General features: G+C 38.8%; 1 protein-coding gene and 1 long non-coding RNA gene across 2 annotated transcripts; one reads left to right on the top strand and one right to left on the bottom strand.

Moving 5' to 3' along the window:
* Positions 1-1,854: 1,854 nt before the first annotated feature.
* LOC127430049 (uncharacterized) lies at positions 1,855-6,899 on the top strand. Its single transcript, XR_007895401.1, has 3 exons — positions 1,855-1,928; positions 2,961-2,997; positions 5,896-6,899. It is a non-coding gene; the product is annotated as an uncharacterized LOC127430049 (long non-coding RNA).
* On the bottom strand, positions 6,876-19,077 carry LOC127430048 (zinc finger CCCH domain-containing protein 4-like). Its single transcript, XM_051679480.1, has 14 exons — positions 18,773-19,077; positions 15,155-15,386; positions 14,932-15,039; positions 14,242-14,473; positions 13,822-13,970; positions 13,578-13,674; positions 13,329-13,465; positions 13,131-13,232; positions 12,850-12,961; positions 12,594-12,703; positions 12,069-12,499; positions 11,403-11,725; positions 10,837-11,079; positions 6,876-10,097 (listed from the first exon to the last, which is right to left on the bottom strand). Exons 1-14 carry the CDS (start codon positions 18,850-18,852, stop codon positions 8,497-8,499), a joined length of 3,957 nt encoding a protein of 1,318 aa, XP_051535440.1. The 5' UTR covers positions 18,853-19,077; the 3' UTR covers positions 6,876-8,496.
* Positions 19,078-20,175: the final 1,098 nt, after the last annotated feature.

The raw sequence follows: 20,175 nt of genomic DNA, 5'->3' as shown, positions 1-20,175 counted from the left end.
ACTTTCACACCAATGTGTCCTGTGCCATGAAATCAGCCAACTGATTTGTTAAGCATTAGTGTTTGTTAAAGGAATAGCATTAAGTCTGATAATAAGCAATACAATTCTCTCATAATTTGCTCACCCTCTCCCAGATGTGTATGATTTTCTTTCTTCTGCTGAACACGAGCAAAGATTTTTAGAAGAATATTTCAGCTCTGTAGGTCCATACAATGCAAGTCAATGGTGGCCAGAACTTTAAAGATCCAAAAAGCACATAAAGGGAGCATAAAATAATCCATACGACTCCAGTTGTTAAATCCATGTCTTCAGAACCGATATGATAGGTGTGGGTGAAAAACAGATCAATATTTAAGTATTTTTTAATTGTTTAATGTATTTAAAGTCCTTTTTAACTTAATGAAAGATTATAAAGCATTAGATCTTCAACCATTCTGATTATAATTTAAGTAGTTCTAAAAACAGGTCAGAGCATAATTGCATACTATTTTTCCAAAAAACCTGCTTGAAACAGTTATAGGCTGCCAGAACGTCCAGGGCTGATTGCTTAAATTGAGACAAAAATGCAGACGTGCGCTTTAGAAAGATGTTCAGAAGATGACTTTATATCCGCTGCAATTACATTTCTTCAAATTAGAAACATTTGTTCACAGTCCATGTAGTTTCACTAAGACTATGTGCCAAGTTGACCTTAGACTACAAATATGCATAAAAGGCCTTCTGAAACCATTCTGTGGGTTTAGGCTCTAGTTAATGTTTATATAAATGCCACTGGAATTATTATCCGACTTCCAACAGTAATAGAATTGACATTTATAACTTTAACACATTCAAAACACTCAGTCTCACCCATTTTATTTACAATTGCTCTATCATAGATGCAGTGTTTGGTGTGTTGGAGAAAGTCCATTTCTGAGTGTTTCCTGTAAATTTCAGCATTATTTCACTGAGTGTGAATCATACTATGATGGGCCACTAGTCTATAATACTTCATTATTTGTGTGGGAAAAAAATTCCTAGAAAGTTATGATTCACTGACCTAGAAATTCCCAACTCTCCTCCCACAGAAAAATTCTAATGGCATTAAATATTTGATGACATTTTGTAAAATTGGGGAAACTTTTCTTCAATGTGGCATGGTCACATACTCATTACAAACATCCAGTTCACAGAATATTGCACGAATCTGAGGATTAAAACTGTCCTCCTCCTGTCTCTTTTCTGGGAATGACTATGAATGTGTTTAATGTCTGTTCGTCTGGTTGAATTAATCATGGTGGCTCTAATCCTAACATCAGCACTTCTGGGTTCAGTTGCTGGTCAGCTCTGATGCAGAAGGCCAAAATGTGCACCCCGAGGTCAACCAGCACCCTTTCTGTAGAGCCCCAGCAAGTCGTCAATCCATCAAAGATGTTACTGTGCATATTGTATGAACAGGCACTAAGTGTGGAATGCAGAATGAGAGACAGATATTGTAGGACAATTGACTAGCTAAGTGACCTAAGTAGTAGAAATTCTTGGAATTTAGAGATGCAACATGTGGTTTGCATTAGTGCTCTGAGTGTTTTCACAGTGTCCAGCATAAAGGCCTGTCAGAACACATGCTGGGAGGATGACACACAAAGCTGAAATGAAAAAAAGGCCTATAATTCCACTTGAAAACCACAATGGTCTCAGACATCTGTTACACTGATAAAGGAATAGTTCGCCCAAGAATTACAATTCTGTCATCATTTACTCACCCTCGTGTTGTTCCAACCCCAAATGACTTTCTTTCTTAAGTGAAACACAAAAGGAGATACCAGACCGTTTGTTAGCCTCATTCACCATTCACTTTCTTGGATGGAAAATTATGCAAAGATAGCTGAGACTGTCATTCTGACTAACATCTCTGAAAGTCAGTCATATGGGTTTTGAGCAACATGAAGGTGAGTAAATGATAGCAGAATTTTCATTTTTGGGTGAACTATCCCTTTAAGGTGCTTTACTGACATGTGACATTTTGGGACTGCACAGATATGCTTAAGTTGCTGTAAAAATCGATTTGAAAGGGGGAAGACTTGATAAGTAGGACAGACATCATGTGACTTCAGTTTATAACGGTCTTTATTGTGTTCTGTAGGCTAGATTAACATTTAAAATTGTTATATTGTGTACATGACAGTTATTGATAAAAACCGTTAATTATCGTATAGTGACAGATGATGAAGTGTAACTTGGAATAGACTAGCATTTTGCATAGGAAGATGGAAGGATGTTGTAAAAGTGTCAGCATGCCACAAACATTCACGACACAAATAAATGAACAATAAACACTTTTAACTAGTTTGTTTCTATGTGATCAGATATTTCCAGAGCAGGAGTACAGTCATATTGCATGTTTTCATTCTCTTTTGTCTATTTTGTCATTGCTGCCAATGTGAGCAGTGAATAACAAGACAAGAACACAATACATAGTAAAGTACTGAAATTGTACAAAGAGAGGAACGGGGGGGGGGAATAGTTTTTGGGTAATACTGGTGAAACATGTCAAAAAATGTCCTGGTCCTATTTTACTCCAAAAAAACAAAAAAACAAACAAAAAAAACAAAAAAACAGAAGAGAATTATTAGAATTAATGTGAATCATAAAAAATGAAATGTCCAGATGCGTTACTGGGAACTGGGGGGTAAAATGTGCTCAAGTGTACTGAAAATTATGTCACAATGCAAAAAATCTTAATGGTTCTAAATGTAGGCTTCATTTTCTTTATGCTAAATTTTATTTCATATTATTGTATTAATTTGAGGTTAAATATGACCAGGATATTTTCTTGACAATTTTTGTGAGAATCACTCATTTTTCTTAAAGGGACAGTTCATTCAAACATGAAAACGGTCTTATACTTTCTTTACAGTGAAAGTGAATGGTAAATAAGGCTAATATACTGTTATACTAATATACTATTTTGTGTTCCACAGAAGAAAGAAAGTTATATGGGTTTTGAGCAACATGAGAGTGAGTAAATAATGACAGAATATTCATTTTTGGGTGAACTATCCCTTTAAACACAGTTCACTGAACAGAGCTCAACACTTCAGTTTCATTGACAGCTCACTAAATCGGTGTGATGTAGTACTACAATTTAACGAGAGTAGACTTGGGAAAAAGCACAGCTCAGTGGGAAAAGAAATAAACAGACTGTATGACTCATTTAGCGCAGATAGCTCCCAGAGGGCTGAGAGGCTGCTGTGGGAACTCAGTACATTTGAAATGGAAGCAGTAATTATCATTACAGAGCTCTTTACACACAGACACACACTTTCTACGTTTAAGTTAAAAATGAAAGTTGCTTACTGTAGTTACACATGACCAAATAAAAGAACATTGTATAGATTAGCATGTCCATCATTTCAATCTGACAGCTGTGTGAAGCATTAATGTGCATTTACATGGCCTGATTTAAAAAGTTGCATAATCACAAAACTGAGTGTGGTATATTTGGATATGAAACTTCAAAGCAAAACAGTTGTATTTTTCCAAACTATTTTTATCCCATCATGACCAAAGCTTTAAATAACAATCTATTTTAATATATTACTTCCTCTTCATCCACGTCAGTGTGTATTTGAAATCGGAAGAAAATGTTTTGAGCGAAAAGGAAGGCTCCTCTCAGTGAGTGACTGAATGTCCCACTCTGTTTTTTCCAAAGGAAGTCAGTTTTGTTTTTGAGGTCTCTTGAGCAGACATCTTGTTCCTACTGCAGTGCCTGGCTCAGATCAGTCTTCCCAGGAAAAATGAGCACTGGGTGGAATTCCTCAAAGAGGGCAGGAAATAGGGTGGAGGGACCAAAGAGAAGGTTGTAGGTGTGACCACATGGGAATCGCAAACATGACACTTAGTACGACTAAATCTCCTAAAAAGTGCTAGATTGGGGTGGGGGTTACATTTAAAGTTAAATTATAAAATAGGCTCACTGTAAAACATTTTCATTGTTGGTATTCCATGATGTTTTGTTTTCCACATACATTTAATTGGGAGTCAGTATTAATTGTGAACTGGATTGCAGAAACCTTCACTTTTAATGTATAACTTAAGGTCCTATATATTTAATTATATACAAATATATTTTTATATAAAAATGTACAACAATATAAAACTAAATTTCAATTAATTGAATTAAAAATGTAATTTTATAGCTTATTTAGGAATGTTCCGGGTTCAATACAAGTTCATCTCAACACTGTTTGTGGCATAATGTTGATTATCGCAAATATTATTTTGATCTGTCACCTGTCTCTAACAAATCACTATTACAGCAAGGCACTTACATGGAAGTGAAAGAATACACATTGTTAAAGAATACCTACAAGACGTAAACATCATTTGTGTTAAAGGATTATTCCGGATTCAATACAAGTTAAGCTCAATCGACAGCATTTGTGGCATAATGTTTCTTACCACAAAAATGTATTATGACAACCTTTTAAAAAAAGTAAAAATCAAGGTTACAGTGAGGCACTTACAATGGAAGTGAATGGGGGAATTTATTTAAGTTCAAATTCAAAAGTATAGCCACGAGACATAAACAATATGCATGTTAACATTTTAGTGTGATAAAATCACTTACTAACCTTTTCTGTGTAAAGTTATAGCCAATTTTACAACTTCGCTGCCATGACGATGTAATGTCAACAAATCCTAAAACCCTAAAATGACTAAAAATGACAATAAAAACACATTTACAGCTCAAATAATACACAAGTTTTAACAGAAGAATTAATGCAAGTGCTTTTTTTTTAAATTATAAGATTATAATTTCTGCCTTTAAACTGTCCAAAAATTGGCTACATTCACATCCATTGTAAGTGCCTCACTGTGCTTTTTGCTTTTTTTAAAGCCAAGGAGGGATGATTTGAAACTATTTTTTGTGGCACTCAATATTAAGCCACAAATGCTGTCGATTGATGTTAACTTGTTTTAAACCCGGAATATTCCTTTAAAATGATTTTATTGTTATAAAATCACTTAAAAACTTTATCTTACATTGTCATGATGACATAAATCTGGTAAACACTGTAACACTAAAAACCATGTTAACATGTATGTTTACATCTTGTAGCTATACTTTTGAAACTGTGTGTATTTTAATGTTATGAACTGACCCATTCACTTCCATTGTAAATGCCATAACCTTGATTTTTGTTTTTTAATAAAAAATTTTGTGGCAATCAATATTTATGCCACAAATAGTCAATTGAGCTTAACTTGTATTGAACCTGAAACAAGCCTTAAATATCATAAGATGTCTAAAGCAATAATCGATCAAAATAAAAAAAAAAAGGCATTAAATGTTGTTAAAGGACAAAGCAACTGTGGATAAGTGTTTCTTTGAATATTTGGTGCCCTATTGTAGATCTCATATGGAGTTAAAATTCAATTAAAACCACATTGTTGCTTACATGGTTAAAAAAAATCAAGGCATCATTGTATGACCTATATCAACTGCAATAAGATCAGGGATACTATATATACACAGCCCTCTCAATTTAATTCTTGCATTTAAGAGAATTAGAGGTAAAAATATTTGACAATGAAGCATTGTTGTAAAGTTTCCATAAGTGTTAATGGGACAATCCTGTGACATGCAGCTGTAGGTTAGTTCTGACAACAGCTTTGCATGCAGTTTAAAACAAAGGCACTGGGCTAAAAAAAACTACTTTATAAGAACATTACACAGATTTAGCCTCCATTTAATCAAAGCCAGTTTCCCCTGCCAAAGAACATCAACACAGTTGCCACTCCAGTCATAAAAAAAAAAGCAGGGTGTGGTAGTACGCTGTATAGAAACATGTTTACCACAGACTAAAAGTAAAACAGTCAAATAAGATCTTTTTCTGTGGTTTCTCATTTAAGGGTGGTTCAACGTAATGGCAAATGACAACACTGTTCAGTAATGACAAACAAAAGGACACTATTTCAACACTACTGAAATTTCTTAGGCGGCAGTAGGTACAAACTTTTGTGTTGGAAGAAAAATGAAGGTATGTTTATGTAACCAACATTGCACCTATCAGCTGTTTTATTTAAATATATCCAACATAAAAAGAGTAAAAGTTTCTTTGTGATTTTAATGAAAATGTTTCACTTTTGTTCTTTGATTTATGAGTTAGGAGTGTCCAAGACCTAGAATCTATAGGAAATGACTCACATCATGCTCACAACACAGACAGACAGGAGAAAAAAAATATTACAACAGTCACTGATTCACCCTTTGAGTCGCCGCTCGTTTTCAATCTGCTATTGCCTTTATTAAATACTTCACAACTCCACCTACAATAAATGGTTACAAAAAGTTACCTTTAGTCAAATATGGACACTTTTCAATATACAAAGCCGTCATTTTGCAGAGAGGCAACCCAAAGAAACAAAATACAAAAACCGATGCTTCTGAGCAGTCCTTGTGACATACCACCTGTTTCAGGGAAAGAGAGAACGAGCTAGATTCTTCCTGTGAGAGAACAAAAGAATGACATGATATATTTTCCATCAGCTGTTGCACAAGCCAAGTTAATTTACAAACTAGATGGGAAGAATATGCACTATACACTAATGTGTGTGTGTGTATATATATATATATATATATATATATATATATATATATATATATATATATTTATTTATATTTACATTCATAAAATGGCTCAATTTGAGAGCCACATTTCAAAGAAAAAGAGCAGACCGCTTAAGTATAAAAAATAAATTAAAATGATCTCATATGTGACACAAACACTAACAATGAGGGGTCTCAGACGAACAATTTTGTTGAAGGGATAGTTCACCCAAAAATGAAAATTCTCTCATGATTTACTCACCCTCCTGGCATCCCAGATGTGTGATGTTTTTTTTTTTTTTTTTTTGCAGAATTCAAAAGAAGATGTTTAGAACAATATTTCAGCTCTGTAGTTCCTCACAATGGAAGTCAATGGGTGCCACAATTTTGAAGCTCCAAAATACACATAAAGGGAACATAAAAGTAATCCATATGACTCCAGTGGTTAAGTCCATGTGTTCAGACACGGTATGATAGGTGTGGGTGAGAAAGAGATCAATATTTAAGTAATTTTGTATGATAAATTCTCCTCCCTACCCAGTAAGAGGTGATATGCATGAAGAATGTGAATCGCCAAAAACTGAAGGAAGAGAATGTGAAAGTGGAGACTGACTGAGCAGGGAGGAGAATTTATAGTAAAAAAGTGCTTAAATATGGATCTGTTTTTCACCCACACCTATTACATCACTTCTGAAGATTTGGATTTAACCAACAGAGTCATCTGGATTACTTTTATGTTGCCCTTAAGTGGATTTTGAAGCATCAAAAATTTGGCACCCACTCACATGCATTGTACGGTCCTACAGAGCTGTGAAATTCTTCTAAAAATCTTAACTTGTGTTCAGCAGATGAAAGAAAGTCATACACATCTGGGATGGCATGAGGGTGAGTAAATGATGAGAGAATATTCCTTTTTGGGTGAACTATTCCTTTAAGTGGAGTGGTATGAACAAACCAAACACAAATTTGAAACATTAGAAATACAAGGGCATCCAAACAGACATGAAAGAGTTAACTAGACTAAGCAGAGAGAGAAAACGGGAGAAATTTCTTAAAAGGATCTTAATCACTGGTGAGGAACAAATGAAAAGTGCTGGTGAGCAACTACATGACTTAAGGCCAAAGTATATTTCGGTTGATTGAGTGTCACTATGTCTTGCGCAAAGTGCACATGAAGTAAATTTCATCTTTCACACAGTCCTTGTGGACTGTTTGTGTCTGCACACGTGCCTGTGTTCAAATGCACTAAGAGTACGATGATGCAGTCACAATGCATATTTGTCGAAGGCGTCCATATGGGCTCATGGTCAAAGAAGTATACTTCGAAAGCTAGAATGCGTGACCATAAACGAGACTTAGCAGCACACGGAAAAACAAAGTATACCCTAGCATTTAGTTCAGTTCCGCTGCAGGAGGCAGAGGGAGTGGCAGTGAAAGAATATTCCCCACTGCCATGCTGATCAGGTGGAACAAGGTTAAAGTCACCTGTCAATCACACTGGCCACTTATGGTTAAATTCAAGCAGGATAATGGGGTGGGGTTAATGGGTCATAATCCAAAAAAACCTGTTTGGTATAGACTGATGAAAATGTTTGTCTTTCATAATGCCAAAATGCACGTATACAAGTGTGTCTTGATGTACATATTCATAGAGGTCCTTAAAATGAACATTTATTTAAAAATTTCTCATCTGGTTTTAAAATAGACATTTAGTTTTCATCTCCCCTTATCATTAGTACAGACATAATCTTTTCCAATCCTAACAGTCCAAATAGAAATCTATATGGAAATACTGTGGTGTGGTATGTGACCTGGTAGGGGTGAGTCTATTTGCATGTCAAGTACATGTGAGACCGCACACTACAGTCCTAAAGCGGTTCACAATGACAGCAATAGAGCAGAGTTCACTGGCAAAATGGTGAGGCCGTGGGGTCAAAGCCTTTGAAAACGTCTTTTAGAGATGCATTGTCCTGTTCAGCTGCGTCAGGCTGGGCGGGGCTATTGCCACCAAACGGGCTCCCAGTGCCACTGGGTTTGCTGGCCTGCTTTACCATAGTGAACAATGTGGACACGGGCAGATTGTGGACCCCAGCCGGCTGTTCTGCAGTGCCAGCAGGGCCTTGACCAGCTGTGGATGGACCACCTGTAGCAGGTACCCCAGCTGCAGACCCTGAATTGGGTGAGGGTGAAGGTTTGGGTCGAGGGCGGTTGTAGCTGTTGTAGCGGTCGGTAGTCTGCTCCGTTGTGTTCTTCTCGGGTTCGGGCTGGTCCAGTGCCGACTTGCGTATAAACAGTGGCTCTTTAGACTTGGGTTTAGCTGAAGCCGCTGTACTTTCACTTGACTTGGGCTCAGGGGGAGGACTAGTGTTTCTAGTGGCCCCCAAGCTCTCGGCCTTGTCTGAGCCCTGAGTTCGTGGGTCATACAGACTAATGCCACTCAATACACTGCTGCTGCTGCCACTACCTACATTCCCACTTCCAACAACTCGAACCGACCCTCCTGCTGACAGCAGCCTAGGGTCGTAGGGTGCGATAGTGGGGGTGGAGGATGGACATGAGGCGGCAGCAGGGGGCGAGACTTGAGGGGCAGGCGTCTCTGAGGTGGACTTCTGGAGCCTGGGGTCAGCAGGGGCTTTTCGTGCCATACGGGGGTCAACAGGCTTCTCTGCAGAGATGGACGGAGGTGAGGAGATTCCCGTAGAAGCACCTTGTGCAGGGCTGGATGAAGTGGCGTTGACAGTTTTGAGGATGCGGGAGAGCAGCTCGAAGTCTGGGAGGGAAGAGGAGGCCTGATTAGACTGCTCAGGAGTAGGAGCAGAAGGAGGCAGTGTAGAGGGCAGGGTTGAGTGGTGCTGGGGCGGGGTGCGAGACAGCCGGGGGTTTATGACTGTAACTGGAGGGATACCAGGAGGCAGTGGGAGCAAGTCCTGTTTGGGAATGGGGATAGGGATGAGGTCTTCAGGACTCCACAGTACAGCCTTGGAGAAAGAAGGCTTGTTTAGGACTACATCCTTTTTGATGTGGCTGAACTGCTGTAGTTGGGAACGGGGATCACGCAAAGCCATGCCCATTAAAGGGTCCAGAGGGATGGGCACGGGTTTGTCCCTCAGCATCCTCTCACCCTCCTCTTCCTCATTGCTGGCCGGGGCAGTCAGTGGCGGGGGTTTGTACACAAGTGGGGGCTCAGGTTTAGGGGGATGTGTGGCTGCATGCCGCCCAATACGGGGATCTAGAGGAGTGGAAGGGGATAGGGATGAAGCATTGGCCTCAGATGCCTGAGAAGAGTCTGTGTTTCGTGAGAGACGGGGGTCTCGTGCCAGCCGGGGGTCTGCTGGTCGGCTGGGTGCCTGTGCAGGCTGAGACTTTTGCAGACGAGGGTCACTAGGAGCTGCGTCTGGCTTGGGGGGGCCTTGAGTTTGTGTTTGCTGTCGTAAAGTTTTGAGAATGGAAGTGACACTGCCACCACCATCCTCATCTTCACTGGAATACCAGTTTGCTGAATCTCCTATAAATGGAAATAAATGTAAGAGACAATGAACAATGAGTCCATTCATAACTATATCTAAAATGTCCCTTTTCTGGTAGTAAAACGACTTTTTTCAAAACAACATCCTTAGTTACACTCAGTGCTAAGAAAGCACCATCTAGTGGAAAGACAAGATATTTGTGAGGCAAGATTGCACAATCCCAGGCCAGAGGATGTTTACAGTATTATGAGGTCTTGAGCAGTGTCAAGCTCTGAGAAGAGTCCTTGAGCTGTTTCCTTCCCAGAAATAGCCTTGGCAACATATCAATTTTAAAGTCAGCCCTTTAAATATCTCAGCTATTAGTATTTTAAAACTTTTATATAAATCAAACTAAGCTTTCCTTGTAGAGTACTTCAATAAAAAGGGCACGTTCCTCTATAAAGGTTATGCATATTGTTGCCACAAAAATTCTATACGTTATGACAGGGGTTCCCAATTTCTTTTAAGTATTGTTAACCTTTGTATATATGAGTTTTCCAGCATCATCACGTTAATCTTAATGTTGTTTCCATCACTACTGTCAATGAACCTTTGTAATTTACAAATTTTAACCATTATATATATATATATATATATATATATATATATATATATATATATATTTTTTTTTTTTTTTTTTTGCAATTTCTAATCATAAACTGAACCATTTGGGAAACGCTGCATTATGATATTGTAGTAAATGTTCCCAGTGCAGGTAACAAAGCAGTTCAATAGTACCTTCATTCTCCCTCTCAGTTCCTCCTCCTTCAGCCTGTCTCCTGGCTCTCTCCTCATCCTCCTGCTGTTTCTGCTGGAGTCTCATAAACAGAACACGCTGTGCTGGGGGCAGGAAATCTGGCACTACAATCCCAGACTGATTAGACTGGCCTACATTAGCTGGGCCCTCTACACTAACAGAGTTCTGGTTCCCAGATGACTGATTATTGAAGTTCCCACCAACAACTCCTTGAAAGTTGTCACCTGAACCACAAAGAAAAGAAATGGGCTTAATACTAATCACAAGTTTCAGAAATAGAAAAGAGTATGTGCATAAAACACAGCAAAGTGATGTTGAAGTAGCTCAAATTGTTATGCTTTGGGTTTGATGAGCAGGGAATGCATGCACTGATATTTAATGAAATGTATGCCTGCATCTTAAACCTACTCTCTCGTTAAATAACCGTGTCTACCAAATTTATAAATGTAAATGTATATATAAATGCAGAGTGAAGCACAGTTACAAAACTGAAGTTACAATAGAAAATGAAGTCTGTAACAGAATCTAACTAAGAATTTGGACTCACCATCTCCATCTATTGCCATGACTTGTTGTTGCTGGTAGAAGTTTTCATAAAAGTTGGTTCCAGAAGATCCACCCCCTGGAGACATCATTCCCTGGTTTGGTGGTCCTTCTCCCTGTCCATAATTCATTGGCGGTCCTGCCATTGGTGGAGGACCCTGATTCATGGTAGATGGACCCATAGGAGGCATATCATGAGGACCACCTGGACCCATGTGTCCTGGTGGTGGTGCACCAGGGAAGCGGGGTGGAGGTGCACCTGGTGGACCTGTAGGAGGGCCCTGAGGTCCTGCAGCACCTGCAACAGCAGTACCAGGACCTGGTCCTCTGTAAAGAGTACATATGTATTAGTGTTGTCTGTATGTGCTAGTTTTTAAGAGTTAGTTCCCCCAATTTTAAAATCCTGTACTCACACTAATACTGTTTCAAACCCATATGGCTTTTTTCTTCTGTGGAACTCAAAAGGATATGTTATCAAGCCTCAGTCCCCCTTCACTTTCATTGCACTTTTTATTCCATACAATGAAAGTGACTGGGGCTAACATACATCACCCTTTGTGTTCCATAGAAGAAAGAAGCCATATGGGTTTGGAACAGCCTAAGTGAATTATGACAGAATTTTAATTTTTTAAAAGCAATATGACTTGCCAGAAAGAATAAGAAAGCTAACCTGACACCCAGCTTTTGTGCCAGCTGTCCTGTGGGCTTCACTACAATCTCAAACAAAGAGGGGATCTTCTTCCCAGCATTTCCTCCACAAGAAGGTGGTGGACCCATTGGTGGTGGAGGACCGTTGGGGTTTGGTGGCCCTTGGAAGGCATTTCCATCAAGGCAGGGGGGAGGAGGGCCTGGGCAGTGCCCAACTCCAGGACCAAGAACAGAGCCCAACTCCGGTGGTCCACTTAGCGGCATATTACCATGTGTGGGTCCAGGCATTCCAAAGTCCATGGGCGTGGAGGAATCCCCTTGGTTAGCTCTTGGAGGAGTTGGGAGAAGACCAACACCAGGAGGTGGTTTTGGAAGAGGGTTGATGCCTTGTTTTTTCAGTTCCTCCACCTCTTTCTCATCCTCTGCACCAGCTTCTGCATCCTCTGCCAACATCTTCATAGAAAAAAGAAAATGAAGCGGCGTTACTCAGAGTGGAAACCAACAATGACATGAAGCCACAATTGCATTTAAAAAGCTGTGATGTCACCTTATCCAGGAGCTCTTGAGTATCATCTGTTAGGGAGTCATGGGAGAACATGCACTCCTCACCATTCACACAGTTCCCTGTGGTGTGGAATAACTTGCAAGGGAAATCACGTGCAGTGGAGTCAAGGAATTATTTAGACACGTGAAAACTCTTACTCCTTTAAGACTTCCACCTGTTCCATTGAAGAGCACGTATATAGATTTGAAGAATTACACATGGCATGACAATATCAGCAAGCAAGACGACCAAAGGATATCATGCATGTAAGGACAGTTTTCCGCTCGTGCACAGAAACCAGTGATGTAGAACTTGCAGAGTTCTTTCTTCTTAGGCAGCTCAATGTCATGACTGAAGTTACAGTGGTCACCCTAATAATCAATTGAGAGCAATTAGTACAGAGAATGTTCCTTTTGTTGTCAAATAAGCCAAACAAAATGATGTAAAATCGCATTAGACAGACATTTTAAAACATATCAAGCCTGTTGTTCTAATTAAAGACTTAAATTGTGAATTCCAAAGCTGAATGAATGTGCTTACCCAAGTACAGCGGCCCTCAATATAGTATTTACAGATGGCTTTGCCCTTTTTGTCTTGCCCATGTTTCTCTGGCTCGTTCCTCCTCTGGCCTCCAGTTCCATCCTAAAACAGTCAGAGAACAAAAAATTCCAATTAAAAATAATGTTCTGATGATTGATTAATTCTGTGCTGGGTGGATGATCTGGTAAACTGTCTTACCCCCATGTCCATTTCTCCACTGTTGTCTTCATCAGGACACTGGTCTCCTCCACGGCCCCTCCCTCTATTTCTCCCTCTACCACGGTTCATACCTCGACCTCCTTTGCCCCTCCCACGTCCTCTTCCACCTTTTCCACCTGAATAACATAAAACAAAAAGTTAATAAAGTTTACTTAAATTACAAACATTCAAATATTTGTCAAACATGGCACTCAAGATTCAGGCGTCCTACAGTTAAGTAGAACTCACCACGCCCTCTGTCCTTTGATTTCCTGTACTGGTTCAGTTCTTTTGAGTAGTCATCATAGTCTTCATCTCCCATGTTTTCATAGTCATCATCTCCATACTGTCAAAAAACATGCATGTCTTATAAGTAAGTCAAGGACGAACCAATTACGTGTATTTTGTGTAAAAAGTGACTGGTAATAATGACAGGGATAGGGTATGCTTACTAAGTTCTTTTGGTATTTGTAATTGATGAATTATGACCCACCTCCATGTCTTCTCCATACATGCCATCCCCATCATCATTGTCTCCTCCCATTTTTCCCCGTCCCCTTCCTCTGCTGCCTCCTCTCCCACCACGTCCCCTCATTCCTCCTCTGCCACGGCCTCGCTGGTTCTTCATGCGGTTTTTACCACCTGAGTAATAGAAACGAGAGTCAGCAGAAATGTCTGTAATGACACTGACTCTGACACACCGGTGTTAACAATTCTTAAAGGCAGGGAATGAAGCAAGTGGACAGTGAACATTTCAGATGACTTGGGACACTAAGTATTTGCTAATTTTAGAGATAGCCTAAGATATAGCACTGCTTGTGATGTGCATCATATAAATCAGCCAAGATCACTCAAGCTGTCGTCAAAACTATTCTGCTCATATTATTAAATTCACATTGAAATTAACAGCTACCTCTACCACGTGGACCACCTCCACCCTCTTTGGCCTTGCGGTACTGGTTCAGTTCCTTGGCGAAGTCATCATAGTCCTCATCACCCATCTCCTCATCTACTTCACCTTCATAGTTGTCCTCATCATAGTCATCATAGCCACCATAGCCTTGTTTGTCCAACTTCATATAGCTGCCTTTCTTTGGCATGGGGCCTCCATGACCAGAGGGAGCAGGAGGGTAACCTCCTTGAGACTACAAAATATAGGCTGCAATTAAAATCTGATCTGATTGGCTGGCTAGTTTAGGCATTTCTTGTAGTGTTACTTTAAAGCTGAAGTGTGTCATTTCTGCAGTACCAAACAGAATTGCCAAAATAAACATTGTTTTGAAAACAGCTCTCTGAATACGCCTCTAGTCTGCAGTGAATAGAACAAACAGAATGCCCAGCCCCCAACTCACGCAATTGGTCGAGTCAATGTTGGTGTGTTTTATGAGGCGGGTCACTCAAAACAAACAGAAGAATTTTCATAGTGCCACAGAGACACAGTGCTTACACTTTTCAAGAAAATTAACCTATAAATGGCTGACGTATAGTTCTCTCTGCATATTAAGCTGGGAAATGAGAAAGTATTTTAGCACCGAAAAAGTTACACACATCATCTTAAAATAAAATCTGCACTTTGTTTGAAACTTCAAAATGTTTTACTTACAGCGGGAGGATATTGAGGACTGTATTCCCTGTACTTCCTCTTTTCACTGGGACTGTAATCTGACTCGTCACTGTAGTCCGAGTGGTCATCGCTGGAGGACGCATGTCGCTGCATCACACAATATACATTTGAGAAAGTGATATGAAAAGTAAAAGTATATATGTCTTTGTATCTAGGCTATGTATTGTCTTTACATAATAAACACATATGCATAAACAATGACCTTGTGCTTTGATTTGTGCTTTTTCTTGGCCCTCCTTTTCTCTTTTTCTCGCTCTCTCTCCCTCTTTCTCTTCCTCCTGCGCCGATGCGACTTTTCATCGTCCGATTCACTCGCATGGCGCTCCTTGCTGCGGCGAGGCTTATCCTGGTGCTCATGTCCCTCACCTCTGGGCACCTCTGCCTCTCCACCATCATCCTCCAGCTCACCTTCCTCCAGTTCCCCATCTTCTTGCCTGTTTGACAATTACCATTCAAACACTCTTATTAACTTTTGGTTTATTACAATAGATTACTTGCACAGAGATCATTTCTAGGTAAGTTGGAAGTTTCAATTGTGCTAAAACAGAGTAATAATGGGTAACTAATACAAAGTGAGACCAGCTCAACCACACCATGCAGTCAAATAATGTGCAGAACAAAGGACTCACTCTATAGGTTGTTACGGAAGTGGGCCTACATTCTTAATTCAGAAATGGCTGACTGCGCTATTAATCCAGTACACACTTGTCATGGCGTCACAGACAACCAACCATATTAACATGGCTTAACAGTATCTTATCTTCTAACATTCAGCCTATAGACAAACTGTTAGGGTATAACTGAGCAGAAAGAGAGATCTCTTGATCAACAAGGCTGCCACTCTACAGACTCAATGATGAAATACTGTAATTTAGTCGCTTCAAGCACCAAACTAGGGGTGTCAAATGTTCACTACTCACTTGGGCTTTAATGAAAACAATTAAACAATGTGATTATACAGCCACCCTGTTGTTAGCAGATCTAATTATGTACAGTGTTTATGAGGAAATAATACACTGGACATAATCATTTAGGCAAGACTGCAAACACTTTGAAACTCATCTCTAGAAATAAGGAGTTGCCATCTAACACAGTCTAAGAGACGCACTGCTACACTTTCACAGGGTGCCAATACATTATTGCCTAATCCCTCAACTTTGACCTATAAAAACACAACACTGCAACTTCTGACATGTGCATGGGTGCAACCAAATGAACTAAACTGTGAGTGAGACACATTTCAAGCACTATAAGTTAAACTAAAAATAATTAAATCAGCCGACTCATCTGCATTCATCATGAAATGTGCTTCTGATTCCTTAACTAGCACAAGGAAGGCTACACTGGCAACCAGTCAAATACTATTCTACAGTCAATAGGGAGATTGAGCTGGGGGAGCATGATTTGTATTAATAAAGATTAATCCAATGATGTTAATCCATCCTTTCCAAAGTGGTAAAACTAATTCTACTGAACTATAAATGTTACTTTATAAGGGGGCATTTCTCAGGACTCTTTCAAAGTATTGAGCCTTTTACCATTCAAAATATAAAGGTAAAAACTTTGAAATAGACTGTGTGAGCCAAATATTGCATTCTCTTGCTGCCTTATCAGCAATGGAAAATCTAAGCTTGCTTGACATCTGCCCCTCTAAACAGTTAATTATGGCTTTGAAGTAGTAAAGAAATAATAAAATCTTGAATTATCACTACATGAGTTACAAAATGCCATTAAAAAAGGACTCTTCCTCTTCGCTATTCTCTCTATAACCATTTATAACATGCTGTGATAAAGAGATGCATAAGTTTCAGTGTTACCTAACCGAGGGGGTCTCTCTTTTCTGTATCCAAAGGTTAGACATACAACTGACCTAAAAGTTTTCAACAGCAAAAACTTTCAATTTGACGCCTTATGAGTTTTACAATCTTTCACGCCTTTGAGTTACAGAACATACTGAAAACCCAAAACAAGGTAGTCCGACAAGGAACTGACAAAATAATGGTTCTTTTGAGGGACACAAACTTTTGATAACACCTGTATTACTTTTCTATGTGAGAATAATTGACTGCTAAGATGCCAAAAGCAACCTAAGCATTTTAACGCTACATGACTTAACAATTGCTAAGTCACGCAGTGTTGAATCGTTCGACAACCACCTCTATCCTTAACAAACCGTTACTAACAAACTTTGTTCACTATGAGTATCCTGAGCATTAAGTGACAAACTCATGCAATGATAATCTCTTCACTCAGAATTGCTGTCAGACCCAAATTCAAGCACATTCAAATTATTAAGTATGGCCTTTCAATTTTTTTTAGCAATGTAAACAGTACATAATACACCTACTGTGTAATACTATTTTCAACATTATGACTGTCTAATTGATTTTAAAGGGAGGTGAGAGGTATTTCATTTTGGGCCAAAAAGACACTAAACTTGCAGGCAGTGGTGGTATGTTTAAGCACCTTTGTGAGTTGCTTCATGTTTTGGCAAGACCTTGAATGCTTCTGAGACATTGGATCAAGCACTGGTTCATGAGGGATGTATGTGAGAACAAAACTTGAACTGTCACTGGAAACAATCAGCAAAACTACTAGTTAGTTCAAAACAAAAGCTGGTGTGTGCTAAGAAACGGACTATTAATAACTGTATCTGGTTAAGCCATAATTTAATTACCCTAATTTCCACCCTATGTATTTTTTTCCAGTCAACAACTGAACCTTACTAATAAGGATACTATTTTCTGCCTTATAAAATCGTTTTTTTTCCCTTCTTTAAAACAAGTCTTTTTTTTTTATTTTTATAAGTCATTACATTCGTCTTAAAAATACGTCTGATAATTAAACACACTGTATAACAATTTAACTATTAATAGTAACAAATCCCAGGACACTAATACTATACAGAAGTATGACTATATAATGTCTACAAAATGCTTTTGATTTTTACGCAAAACTTGATGAGGCAAAAACACCTAAAGAAATAAAAATGCATGGCTGATAATTCAGTGACGTTTCCAAAAAATATAAGTGCGTAGCTCGTGGGCTCTTCAGCACAAAGGCTAAGTGCTAAAATGAACATTGCTTACAATAAATCACACGCGATCTGATTAAACCACGCTAGGCTACACGTCGTCATACTGAACTATTTCAGTCCACGATAACTAACTAAATTAATCGCGGATTAATAAAGCGGGCAAGTTGTAAACATGCCTAGCTCGCCGCTAATCATTAGCTTCTGCATGGCGTGTTTATGTTATATTTCAATGGCAGTCCACAGGCTAATGTTAGCACTGCTCGCTTTAGGCCTCGAAGGGAAAAGCTCTATATTCCTTACTGTGTCACCGAGGGAGGAATTTGACCAGTTCCGCGAATTTTGTCGACATGTAACAGTACATACAGTTTGCGTCTGGCATTAAATCGTATATTTTTAAAATAATAACAAATAATGCTATTTACTCGTATTTTACTTTTGTCAGTTCTTTCTTTATCTGTGATGAAAGCACGAGTTACTAAACCAGTGTTTACGCGTAGTGGTGGCCACTTGGTCTTCGATCACTTGAAAAGACTCGAAAAGTGACCGAAAATGTAAATGTGTGTGTTTGTCCTGATATCGGGTATGAGCTTCCAGATTGCGCTGTGTAACGTTTCAAGATGGCGTTTCGTTACCTCTGTACGTTTCCCAGAAAAAGCGACTTTTAATCCCTTTGAGAAAAAAAAAAAAGAAAAAAAAGAAAAGCAAATGCCCATGCTTTTTGTGTTTGGTAAAAAGCAAAGGACAAATCAATAGTTGGATAGAAATATGATGATATTACTCGACCTTTCGTCAGTGAGAAGGCTGTTGTGTTCGTGGTTGGCTGTTGGGGAGTTTGGATGGACAGTCATGCTTTCCACAGCCATTTCCTCTAACGTAATACATTCAGTGCAAAAAATCAACTGTCTTATGCGTTACTTGACTTTGATCTACTTGTTGATTGGCTTTAGGAAGAGATTCAGTTCATAGTAGTCAATTCCCCACTAACAGTTTAAAAGAGAAACAGGTTGAAAACGTTCCTGAGGTTCTCCGTCCTACAGTTGCGATGTGAAATGAAACTCTTTCTCTTAAAATGGCGATGCTTCTTCTCCGAGGAGAAGGGGCGGGGCTGTGCGTGATGACGTCAGCAACGGAAATGACTGATCGGGTCACGTAGACCGAAAACATAAACAACGCAGCAAATATGATGCTTTAATACTGATATACATTAGTATTACTCGAGTAACTGCTTCTCAATTATGTTGTTTAAAGGCCATGAAAATAAACATTTGTCGCATGTTTCTGTGACAGAAAGAAAAACATTATAGTCTTGGGTTATAATTAATCAAACCAAAATAACTTAATAGTTGTAGTAAAATAGTAATAGTAAAATTAATAATATTTTCTTTATGTTATAACTATGAAGTTCGTATATAGCTGTGCTACAGTTTCTGCTCCAGGAACATTTTATGTCAGAAAATTATAAATAAATGCAATACACCTGCAATGCTTCATCAAGCAACAGTATATGCTCTTCAAGTAAGACATCACAGTTTTGTAAAGATAAATAAACTTTAGTTGAATAATTCTGTGAGCATGCACCAGTGAAACCGTGATTGAAACAGCTCTGCAGCTGCAAAATAAAAAACACCTGCACATTTACACCACAAGCCAGGGAACAATCAACATTGTAAGACATTGTAATGACACTAAACTGCACTAAAACAATAGAGGAAGATAAAGCTTTAGTCTTTAGTTCTGAATATGTTTCACAAAATCACAAAGAAATACATTTAAAAAAGGGTTAACATTTTTCCATGTTCATCTGTGAATGTGATTTTTACAGTGTCAGAAATCTGGGGATTCAAATTGCTCTTGAAAAAATATATATACTTGTAGGACAGTGGGATGAATATCATCAACTTTAGTGACAGCAAGGTCAATTTTGAAGTAAAATCACATTGGAGAAAAAAAAAACTGTTCAAGTGTTTCAGAAAAGGAAGAGCAGAAGCCACATATCCATCTCAAACTGAAAAGTTTTCTAGAAAAATCACCTCCCAGATAAATCCTAAACTGGATTTTGTAACCAGTCTTTTTAACCTGTGGAGCAACAGGGTATGTCAAATGAAAGATGAAGGATTTATCCCTTACTGAAACTTCAACATCTCCAAAGGCATACCACTTTTTTCCAAATTTGGATTGCCCAATTC

The sequence above is a fragment of the Myxocyprinus asiaticus genome, chromosome 39 (assembly GCF_019703515.2).
Source record: "Myxocyprinus asiaticus isolate MX2 ecotype Aquarium Trade chromosome 39, UBuf_Myxa_2, whole genome shotgun sequence".
Taxonomy (NCBI): domain Eukaryota; kingdom Metazoa; phylum Chordata; class Actinopteri; order Cypriniformes; family Catostomidae; genus Myxocyprinus; species Myxocyprinus asiaticus.
The sequence above is the reverse complement of the archived record's forward strand: the minus strand, read 5'-3'. Positions and strand labels throughout refer to the sequence as shown.

What these genes read in the sequence shown, in the direction of transcription:
- LOC127430048 (XM_051679480.1), bottom strand. Translation starts at nt 18,852, where the DNA reads ATGGCTGTGGAAAGCATGACTGTCCATCCAAACTCCCCAACAGCCAAC. An exon ending in AGGTGGTCCACGTGGTAGAG is followed by an intron (nt 13,971 to 14,241) that starts GTAGCTGTTAAT and finishes TCTATTACTCAG; the next exon opens with GTGGTAAAAACCGCATGAAG. An exon ending in CATGGCAATAGATGGAGATG is followed by an intron (nt 11,080 to 11,402) that starts GTGAGTCCAAAT and finishes TTTGTGGTTCAG; the next exon opens with GTGACAACTTTCAAGGAGTT.